Here is an 11,995-nt window from a genome sequence, read left to right as displayed (position 1 = left end):
TAATGTAATCAAAGACAACATGCAAAAGTTTGAATACTTTTATTTGAAAGGTTTCATACATGTACTCACTGTGAGCATTCAGATCAAACATTTACATCACTATATGAAATACTGGAAAATGTCATCCTCTCATTAAAAATATGTTTAATGCTCAGTTATTAACATTTATCGGGTTCTGAAATTATACATCTCTTTTTTTTTTGTCTCACAGCAGTAAAACCATAATAAAATTGCCCACTTGTGACAGTCAATCTTCACAAATGTACATTGTTTTATTTTAGAAAATAACTAAAAGCAACATAAATGGAGGAAATATTAAATCTTTCCCTATTATTAAATGTACAATGAATTGAATGTACATCTTTCTACCAAGGGGATTAAATGAATAGACCATAATCTAACCACTTACAGACACAAGATGAAATGTAACACAAACAGAAGTAATGTATGTATACTCAGGGCTACCAATGAGAGATTGAAAGGCTTAGTGGTCATAGTGGTTATATATCAAGTGGCTCTCTAAGAGACTGGCCACTTCAAAATTAGTCTATTTATCATCTGCAATGCACACAGTAAATTAGACATTTTATAAAAAGGAAATTACATTTTGAATCTAAAAAATATTATACACATTTTTGGTCATGTAATTAATTACTGAGGCTGAAAACCTACACCTTAAAAGACCAAGAGATGATCTGTAAGGTATTAACCATCCTCATCATGTTTGATGGATGTTTGAATGTTCTCACCAATAAAGAAAATGATATATCATTAGGTGAACTGGATGAATTTAGATCAGGGGTAAGCAAGTTCGGTCCTAGAGAGCCGCAGTCCTGCAGAGAGTAAATTAGAGTAAAACACAGGCTCCGCTTATCCCGTGCGAATGCACCACACGAAATTCAGATGTGGGGGGGTAATTTCAAAATCACACAAGGTCCCCAGATAATACTAATCCTGTGCGAATAGGGCTTTAGTAATCCTGAAGACATTGATTAGCTTGTTCGGGTGTGTTTGATTAGGGTTGGAGCTGAACTCTGCAGGAATGCGGCTCTCTAGGACCGAACTTGCCTACCCCTGATTTAGATCAACTGCATGTGAAAGAACTTTAACTTATTTTTTTAAGTTCAGTGCAATTCATATAGAATATGTATGGGGTTAGACTAATCATTTCAAGTGACAACCATGAGGACAATCTTATTCATGTAGATTGCAAAGTGCTGGTTTGTCCAAGAACAACGAATGGTTTACATGAATGTGAAGAAAGCACCAACACAGGCAACTGAAGCCAAAACATATACATGAAATGCAGTAATGTTTTCATCGCTGCATGGATTCTTTTGAAAAATCAAGGTGTACTGTATTATTCCGTGCCATCCACTGGGAGTCTGGGATGCACTCTCTGAGGTAGCCGTGAATATGACAACTTAAAGAAAAAGCTTTAACACAAAAACACAACATAGCACCACTGTTGATAAACCGATAAAGAGCAAAATCTCTTTCTCCACTTCTTTTCATTCCAACCCCGATATTTACCATGGACTCACCTTAGCCCTTCGTATTACCACTGTTGGGCATCAAGGGCATGAAATCGATTCAGTCAGTTCATGTTTGTTTCCTTTATCTTCCTCTACTCATCTCATCCCATCCACTCTTCTTCCAATCGTTTCGTTACAGTCTCCTGCAGTGCATCTACCAGCTACAAGATCTTCATGCAGACTTGACAGCGACTGATGCGTGACCGGTACTCATCTCCCTTCAGCGTCTCCTGGGAAGGGCCCTGGACGAACTGTTCGTTCTGATCTACCGTGGTCAACCAGAAACTGTATTTGTTGGAGAAGTAGTGGCAGGTGCCGCGGGCTCCGTTGCACTCGATGAAGGGGGTGGCGCGGAAATCCTCCAGACAAGAGCCAGGAGACACCAATGACTGACCGCCTCCTTCGGCACCAGCGGCTGTGTGCTGGAGGACAAACATAAACACTAGTGAGGAGACCTTCTAAATGTATCCATATCATGAACATTTAAAAAAAAACAAGTATACTATTATACATATTAAATAGCTCATATGAATATAATACTAGGGCTGGGCGATATAGCTAAAAAATGTATCAACGATATGTTTCATATCGTTCGGTATTGATAATTATTGACATTTTTTATAACCTTTTTTAAAACAAAGCTATAGAATTTTTTTTTATTTAACCACTGTATTTTTAAATTAACCCAATTTATTGAGACAAACAACAAATATTTTTTGTTATAACAATCAGACGCAAAATACAAATTAAACAAATATCTAATTTCTAATGTTTTATATGCAGATTAAATAAGGAAAGGAAACTTTTGTCTTATCTCCCGAGGCCACAGGAGGGCGCAATGAGCAAAATAATGCAGCGCATTTAAATTGTCAACGCAAGGAAGTAACTCTATAAAAAACGTGCATTACGTCTAAATTAACTCATAAAAATCTAATATAATTTCGTAAATTGCATAAACAATTATGAACAAAACAGCATCATGTATTTATGCATTGCTTAATCCAAAGAGCCGAAGTGCCATTCACACAGATTGCATTTAAAAACATATGAGATGCAGTGAAAAGGAATAAACCTCCACAAATTCGTGACGTGTTTTCTAAAAGTTTCAACTGTTTTAACTTTGCATGGCTTTCTATACATCTCTTGTGTGTGACGCGAGTGTAGCAGTCAAAAAAAATGCGTTGAATATGCGTTCTGTGTGAATGGCTTGGTTTCGGTTTTAACCTAATCAAGATTGAGCTTCTATATTTCTCTAATATTTTGAATGAATAACACAGCAGCGGCACGTCTCGTGGGCTAGACTAACAAAATATTAAACTACAACGTCACTTACATCATTATCACCGCATCTCACGCGCCACTGATGACGCTCCCTGACGCACACCTTACATTCAAATGTTTATTTTAAATTCGACTAATATTCATTCTTTATTTACAATCTCCTCATCATAGGCAGGCTCAGCACTCATTTCAGCATGTGTTCGTGTTTGTGTGTGCTGTCTGTGTCACTCATAGCACGTGCCTATATCGTGCGCTATATCGAACATTTTTTTCTATCGTTATCAAAGAATATCGATAACATTTTATCGCCCAGGCCTATATGTATTAACTGTCAACATGTATTTTATTGTATTAACTGTCAAGTGTTTGAACATTATTTTATACACATGAGTGAACGTTCTACACTGTAAGCTCAGTTGATCTGAATCTGCAGTTATAGTATGTGCATTGCTGTAGAACTGAATTTTACCATAAGGAAGGAGTAACCAATCCACAGACTTCTCCAGCCCTGAGGGCAGGTCGGTATGCTGAGGTCTTGGCTATGGATAGCGATCGCTTGAGATGGAGCTTCACACACTGAGCAGCGGCTAATGTACTGAGATATCTGCTGATCTGCCACAGGCATCATGGGAATGGGTGCCGTGGTGGACAGCCAATAGGATTTGTCATTGCGACTAGCATAGTAGCAGATCTCATCGACTGTGCAGTACAGGAAGGGGATGGTGCTGAAATGCGGCAGGCAGGAGCCGGGCAATCCTGTGAGGAAGAGAACATTTGAATTCGATTATCTTGAGGCAAGTCAACTTAGTACATGCCAGAAAAAATTGTGTAGATTACACATTCCACAATAAACTGATCCACAACTACATACATATTCCAAATTTATCTATTCCCAAACAGAATGATAAAAATGGTATGAAAATTGACAACCCTTATACAGGGTTTCTGCAGGATTTTTAAGCTCAAATTTAAGACTTTTTAAGACCTTTTTTAAGACCTGCACAAATAAAATTAATACCATATGAGCGGGGTAGGGCAATGTCTATAGTACCATATTAAACTGTAAAATGACTGTAAAAAAGCATAATTTACAGTTCAGATACAAGTTTTCACAAAAACAAAGTTTTATAAAATGATAAACTTTACATTTCAGCCTTTAAACCATTGTTAAGAAAATGGAGGAGTCAAAAGTATTATTATATTAATTTAAACAATTATTATCAATAAATTATTATATCAATTAAATAACAAATTAGGGGTGTGCGATACTGACAAAAAATCATATCTCGATAATTTTCTTTTTATTTTCTTTAACGATAATTAGACGATATTTTGCTGAGTGTGTTATTGTGCTGATATCTTAAGGACTACCGTGGACAGCTGACTCCTGAATTCTGTGTGGTCAGTTCACAGCAGTAACAGAAATTTATAATTTCCAACAAGTTTTATGTGCATTTTTACCTTTAAGCCATTTTTTCTTTAATTGTTACCAAGCAAATTAAATAAGTATCAACAAAATATATCTTTGCAATGCAGAGGAAACACAGAAGCTGCATTAGAAGTGGCATTTAGATGCATTTACACACTGTTTAATGCAGCTCAGAGGGACATTAAATACTTTAACCTGCAATTACAAATGCATAAATAATGTTTTGATATTACAAACATAAAACATTGAAAATTGATGTTTGAAATTATTTAAAAAATGAAAAGGTACCTTAAATGTGAAATTAAAACCAGCCAGTAGGTGGCAGCAAGTCACTGTTAAGTGAGTCATTGTGTTGAACCGAATAATTTAAAAGGGTGATTCATTCAGGAACAAAACAGCGTCCTGTTGCTCAGAGACGCAAAACAGCGCTGTTGCTGTGTTTGAAATTATTTTTGTTGGAGAAATAGAGCAAAAACAGGAAATATGGTGTCTAAAACGTAAGTCTCTTAATATTAACTACTTGTTTATTGAACTGTTGTATAAAATCAATATCAAATTTGTAATCATGCTTACCTTTGGAGAAAAAACGGCACTCATCGTATGATATTAACTATATCAAATGATTTAAATATATACATTTTCTGCCCCATATCTTAAATTATGTGATAATTCTAAATGCATTTTAATAGACTGATTCATGCAGTGAAAGAACGCACTCTAAATGCGCACGCGCACTAGTCTAACCTGCTAGACTTCATCACCTAATGTATGCGTGTACTCTGTAGGTGTGTTTTGTGTTTGCTTTTCACGATATACTCAAAATATCAAATCGCACATCGTTAAAACAACAATTACGATATTATGGCAGACCACACATATCGCACACCCCTATGTTTAGATTTTTATAATGCATTGTCTTCTTATTGATCCACCAGTTCACATTTAAAGCTCTGCATGTTTGCAAGGTAAAAACATGGGTCGATTTTCACATTGGTCTGAACTCTGAACAAAACAACAGTTTTATTGAAAATGCTCATTCATTCTCTGCCAGCAGGTGGAGCGTTTGGTAGAAATATAACTGTTTCCCCGGTAACAGCAGAACACAAAGCAGTTGCACTGGACTTTGAACCTGCAGCGCTTGTGTTTATTCAATTAAATCATAACGTTAGCCTTTTGAAGTTTAATCGTCACATTAAGCCATATCGCAATTTTGGTCTTTCCGTCCCCAAATTTAAGACTTCTTGAAATCATAATTGAGATTTTCTTGTATAATTTAAGACTTTTAAGGCCTTACATTTGATACAACTAAATTTAAAGGGGGGGGATTCATTTCATGCATTCAGAGTTGTTTACACTGTTAAAGAGTTGGATTCTCATCCTAAGCATGGACAAAGTTTCAAAAAACTATTTGGACGTATGACAGAGTATTTCTGTGCCAAAAATCGTACTTCCAGGTTTGTACAAGTTTCAGAGAGTTTTTTTCGATCGTGGCTCTTCATGATGTAGACAAGGGTGGAACTCCTTATATGGGCATTTCTCCTGGAAGAGCGCGCCCGCGCACGCATCGACCAGAGTGAAAGCGAGATCGCGCCCATCAATGCGCTTCATCCGGCGGCAGCGCTGCATGGGACTTGCTCAGGAAGAATGTCTCCAATCCAAAGAAGTGTGTTTTTGGTTGTAAGGGAAAGATAACTCTGTTCAGCTTCCTAAAGAACCCAGCGTTATGTAAACAGTGGATACAGTTTGTTTTTACGGGGCAGCAACGAGTTTCACAAGTGTGTTTGTTGACGAACGTTTTATAAACAAGGCCTAGTTCGAAGCTGGATTTGCACATCGTTTGATTCTGAAAGATGGAGCAGTCCCAGCTATAAAAGATCCCGGTCATGATTCAGAACTGCAGACGGTAAGTGAAATGGCATCAAATGTCTGTTTTGTTGGCATTCGGGCGCCCAAGTGCTGGTCACAGCTCCGCCAACGGTGCGCCTCCTGGAGCTCGGCTTTTTCCGGAGAGAATCGTAAAGCTGTATCTTTCTTTTATAAATATGATAAAACTAAAGACTTTTTGGAGATATGAAGGATGCAGTACTACTCTATAGGTACTCAAGATTAACATGAGATTGGGTGAATCTGTGTGTGTTATGCCCCCTTTAAGACTTTTTAAGACCCTGCGGAAACCCTGTTATAATAACAACACTAGTTTCTCACCCAGGTCCTGGTTGTGTGCTTTCTCCTGCCCCTCCACATAGAGCAAACTGTAGCCCTCCCACAGCTTGGCCATGCCTTGCGGACACATGGGCACCTGGCTGGACTGACTGTGTTTCACCAAAGTATAACCGATACCGGTACTGCGCACCGGTGGACCAGGAAGACCTTGCATTCCTGTTGGGCCACGGGCTCCTGTAGAAGATATGCGAAAGTGGAAGGATTTGAAAGGCAGTTACAGCAGGGACAAGAGGAAATGGGTGAAAGATGTAACCCAGAAAAAAGCAGGGAAATCTGGTGTTACCTTACGCACTTGAAAATATGCTGCTGTTAATAAAATTTCTACCTTACAAATATAAAGTTAATGAAATATCTACCTAATCTGACCACTAAAATTACTTCTACACGTGTATCCTATGTAGTCACAGTGATTAAATAATATGATTTGCAAGGAAATAATCAAAGTAATTTGGATGTATCCACATAAAGCACAAGTGTAACCAGTCAAAATAATACACTTGACTAACGGTTCTCATCTGATTTTGCTTCAGAATCCAAATTTTACACTAGAAATCAAGTGACACAAAACAAGGTCAAAAATGTCTATAGCACAATGTATGTTTATGAATGTTAAATGTTTATTACAAAAAAGTGTATTGCAAAAAATGTATATACATTTTTATAAATATTTAAATATTTACAGTAGTCAAACATTTGAGGTATGATTTTTTTGTAAGTAGTCTCTTATGCTCACCAAGGCTGCATTTATTTGGTCAAAAACACAATTAAAAACGGTCATATTATGAAACTATTACAATTTAAAATATTTATTTTCTATTTTGATATATTTTGAAATGTAATTTATTCCTGTGATATTAATGCTGCATTTCCAGAAGCCATTACTCCTGTCTTTAGCATCACATGGTTAGAAATCATATTAATATTTTGAGTTGTTGCTCATTATTATATTGAAAACTATTGCTGCTTAATATCTTTGTGGAAACCATGATGCAGTTTTTTTCTGATAAATAGGAAGTTAAAAAGAACAGCATTTATTTAAAATATAAATCCTCTGTATTATTATAAATGTCTTTACTGTCACTTCTGAGTACGTTAATGCATCCTTGCTGAATAAAAGTTTATTTATAATAATTTCTTAATAAATAATCATCCTAATGTCTTTTCACTTTAGTGTCTTAGACTGTGTATTTATCTGATGTCTGTGCAGTTTGGTGGCTCATACAATTTGGGGGGGGTTATATGGTTAGATTTTTTGCATTATTTTAATTACTACTGATCTATGATCAGAACAGATCTGTGTACCACCATTTGAGAACCACTGCTCAGAAACATTTATATAAAAGATGTAAAAGGTAGAAGAACACTCTTTCTACCTTGGGTTCCTGTGGGTCCTTGGATTCCAGGAGATCCGGGGTCACCAAAAGCTCCAGGAGATCCAACTGCACCAACAGGACCAAGTCTACCCACTGGCCCTCTGAGTCCTTTGGGACCTAGATAATTTTCAGAGGAATTGAAATTGGAGTTAAAAGGTTAAATAACTGACTTTCAGTTTCATATTTCTTACTTCTTTCTTATCTTCTGCAAAGGCAATAAAAAAACACTCACCTGGGAATCCTGGACTGCCTGGCAGGCCTGGCATTCCTTCCTGACCAACAAACCCATCAAGACCTGGTGGGCCCCGTTCACCCAATGGCATACTGTCGGTTATGTTACGCGGGACCACAGTACCTGGACGTCCCTTAGGACCGGGAAAACCTGAGAGGACAATAAGAAAAAACTGATGTTTCAAGAATGCTCATGATTTATTAATGTTATTTATTTATTAATTTTTTTAAAGATTTAAAATGCCTACTGACCCATTAATCCTTTGGGTCCATTCCTGCCATAATCTCCTGGTTCTCCAGGGAACCCTGGTGGTCCACGTACACCAGTAAAGCCAGGGTCACCACTTTGTCCTTGTAAATCCAGACAGCACATAAATGAATAAATTCCAATTAACAAAATATGGGAGCACAGTTAAAGAGACAGAAAAATATTAAAACAGTAGAAAAGATACCTTTAAAACCAGGACTGCCTTGAAATCCAGGTGCTCCAAAATCACCGGGGTCTCCACGTGGTCCTGGTATTCCTGGTCGCTCAGGAAGTCCGGCATCTCCCCTGTCTCCTTGGACTGTTCCAGGGCCTGGTGGACCAGGTAGGCCAGGAGGGCCTAAGGGACCTACATAAGATCCAGTTCAACTGATTTCAATGCATCACAAGAACTATGGGCAACTGCAAAAGGTTACAAGTTCATGCTCAAAGAGAAACAGATCTAAGAGGAAATATAATTGCTAGTCCTCTAGATCAAACATCTTTTTGTTTTAGATATATATCAAAACAAAGATGAGAACAGAGAGTACAGAAATGTCCTGTACCTTCTCGTCCATCTAATCCCGGAAGTCCAGGGTCTCCGGGAGGACCAGGGATATTAGAAGGACTAGGTGGGCCAGGGGGGCCAGGATTACCAGGCCAGCCTCTCAAACCAGAGGCACCTGAAAACCAAGATTTCATAATAATTAAATACAAACAAGCAAATTGAAAGAGAAACAAAGCTGGATTTAGAAGCAATGGCCCCATGATTGGTTTGTAAATATATATGCATTTAGAGGTTTTTTTAATATATATATTTTCCCCTTATTTTAAAGGTGCCATAGAATGCATTGATACAATATTTTAAATCGTTCTCTGATATCTACATAGAAGGTATGTGGCTTAGGTATGGGCAAACAATCTCCAGAAACGGTTTTACATGTTCATTTACAACCCTAGGATTTGTTTCGCAGTGCGGCTCAATGTTGAGCTCTGCTCTGATTGGCTTTTTCACAGTGCGGCTCATTTCAGTAGCTCACACAGCAGGAAGGAAACACAGGGAAAATATATATTTCAATACTTTCTCTCGCAGTTATATCGTTGGGTAATTATACTGTATATAAAATGCATTAAAATGCGGGGCATTGAAACTGCTTTCGAATGCACGATCGCTTTTTACTTTCACTTTCGAGATTTGCGATCGCACGTGCTGTGTAAACTACAACGACATATTTTACAAGATCAGATGCTTGTCAGTGGTGCTCAGGATCTGTAAATCATTCGCCATCATCCTCAGTCATCTCTCCTTACTCTGTTTATGTGGTAAGTGAAATCTTATGTACTGTAATGTAACGGGCTACTGCTAGCAAGTAGCTAACCATGTCCCTTTAGTGGCTCGCGTTATTTTATTAGAATGCGTGTTATTTACTTTCCATGCCTTTCTGAATACAGACACCGACCCATCCCTGTACTTCACATCCCCTGCACAGCCTGGAACATAACATTTATTTCCATGAACTGCCATTTTCGCTATTATCCTCATTTGTTTCTTCACAATACCTGCAGAACTTCTGATGGTTCGGCTGTGCATGTCCGGCTGGCCTAGAACATGGGTGGTATATGCAAATGTTGGGGGCGTACATATTAGTGATCCCAACTGTAACGTCACAGTCGGTGTTATGTTCTGATTCACCTATTTTTCAGTGGTCTTTTGAATGCACAAGATTTACATAAGAAGGAGGAAACAATGGTGTTTGAGGCTCACGGTATGTCATTTCCATGTACAAAACTGTTATTATTCAACTATGCCAAGGTAAATACAGTTTTCCATTCTATGGCACCTTTAAGAGTTTCAGATATAGCCAAAGGTCTGGTGAGGTTAATTGCGTGTTCAGTGGTCCATACACATGATGCTCCTCACCAGTGTCTCCTCTGGATCCTTTTTCTCCAGGGCGCCCAGGTGCTCCGGGCTTTGATGAGCCTCTCTCCCCCTTCAGGCCATTCACACCAGGAGCTCCAGTCCGACCACCTTCAGTCACACCTGAGGACATATGTTAAATAAATGAGCATTCACTAGTTTGTTCATGTTTAAAGTATAATGTAGAACCTTATAATCAGAGGTTCATCTAATAATGTACCTGGAACTCCAGACAAGCCCTTGGATCCCGGAAGACCATTGAGTCCATCTAAACCAGGTGATCCTGGAAAACCTGAAGTAAGATTTGAAACAGGCTATTTCAGAAATGGCAACATGCTGGGTTCTATTAGTGTGTAGAAAGATGAATGACTACAGCTGAAAAACATATGTTTTAGCAATATCTAATGGCAAAATGGTACAAGTTCTTGTTTAACCTTTCTCTCCTGGTGAACCTGGAGCTCCAGAACGGCCTAAATCTCCATCACGCCCCTTCTGTCCTGGATAACCAGGGAGACCCCTAATGCCTGGGAGGCCTGGTGAGCCTATAAACAAATACAACAATAAAAATAAAATTAAGGAAGCTGCTGATTTAAAAGCTGAAATAATTTAAACAGCATCAAGTGTGGATTCAAACTTCCATGTACTACCAAATCCAGGTGCTCCCGGCTCTCCTGGAAAACCTTTCTGGCCTTGAAATCCCAATATTCCTGGGAAACCAGGATCACCTGGTTCACCAGGAAGTCCTGGACCACCTAGTTATGAAAGGTAAAGGGCAAAAATCTATTTAAGAAATCAGACTGGAATTTACATTATTACGAATGCACGATCGCTTTTTACTTTCACTTTCGAGATTTGCGATCGCACGTGCTGTGTAAACTACAACGACATATTTTACAAGATCAGATGCTTGTCAGTGGTGCTCAGGATCTGTAAATCATTCGCCATCATCCTCAGTCATCTCTCCTTACTCTGTTTATGTGGTAAGTGAAATCTTATGTACTGTAATGTAACGGGCTACTGCTAGCAAGTAGCTAACCATGTCCCTTTAGTGGCTCGCGTTATTTTATTAGAATGCGTGTTATTTACTTTCCATGCCTTTCTGAATACAGACACCGACCCATCCCTGTACTTCACATCCCCTGCACAGCCTGGAACATAACATTTATTTCCATGAACTGCCATTTTCGCTATTATCCTCATTTGTTTCTTCACAATACCTGCAGAACTTCTGATGGTTCGGCTGTGCATGTCCGGCTGGCCTAGAACATGGGTGGTATATGCAAATGTTGGGGGCGTACATATTAGTGATCCTGACTGTAACGTCAAAGTCGGTGTTATGTTCTGATTCACCTATTTTTCAGTGGTCTTTTGAATGCACAAGATTTACATAAGAAGGAGGAAACAATGGTGTTTGAGGCTCACGGTATGTCATTTCCATGTACAAAACTGTTATTATTCAACTATGCCAAGGTAAATACAGTTTTCCATTCTATGGCACCTTTAAGAGTTTCAGATATAGCCAAAGGTCTGGTGAGGTTAATTGCGTGTTCAGTGGTCCATACACATGATGCTCCTCACCAGTGTCTCCTCTGGATCCTTTTTCTCCAGGGCGCCCAGGTGCTCCGGGCTTTGATGAGCCTCTCTCCCCCTTCAGGCCATTCACACCAGGAGCTCCAGTCCGACCACCTTCAGTCACACCTGAGGACATATGTTAAATAAATGAGCATTCACTAGTTTGTTCATGTTTAAAGTATAATGTAG

The 11,995-nt window shown here is 38.6% G+C and overlaps 1 protein-coding gene across 2 annotated transcripts in view; it reads right to left on the bottom strand.

Annotated features, from left to right (window-relative positions):
* Positions 1-1,015: 1,015 nt before the first annotated feature.
* The window catches only part of LOC107596476 (collagen alpha-6(IV) chain-like), a 126,543-nt gene continuing 115,563 nt past the window's right edge, over positions 1,016-11,995 (bottom strand). For both annotated transcript variants that reach the window (XM_016287222.1, XM_016287221.1), the window contains exons 39-47: positions 11,813-11,932; positions 8,883-8,999; positions 8,525-8,686; positions 8,325-8,423; positions 8,074-8,223; positions 7,842-7,958; positions 6,451-6,642; positions 3,286-3,572; positions 1,016-1,957 (exon numbers count right to left, since the gene is read on the bottom strand). In XM_016287222.1, the coding sequence (XP_016142708.1) occupies positions 1,697-1,957; positions 3,286-3,572; positions 6,451-6,642; positions 7,842-7,958; positions 8,074-8,223; positions 8,325-8,423; positions 8,525-8,686; positions 8,883-8,999; positions 11,813-11,932 (1,505 nt within the window). In that variant the 3' untranslated portion in view covers positions 1,016-1,696. The remainder of the gene's footprint in view (positions 1,958-3,285; positions 3,573-6,450; positions 6,643-7,841; positions 7,959-8,073; positions 8,224-8,324; positions 8,424-8,524; positions 8,687-8,882; positions 9,000-11,812; positions 11,933-11,995) is intronic.

Source organism: Sinocyclocheilus grahami, unplaced genomic scaffold (genome assembly GCF_001515645.1).
Source record: "Sinocyclocheilus grahami isolate Dianchi unplaced genomic scaffold, SAMN03320097.WGS_v1.1 scaffold219.1, whole genome shotgun sequence".
NCBI lineage: Eukaryota > Metazoa > Chordata > Actinopteri > Cypriniformes > Cyprinidae > Sinocyclocheilus > Sinocyclocheilus grahami.
This window is presented reverse-complemented; position numbering and strand designations above follow the sequence as displayed.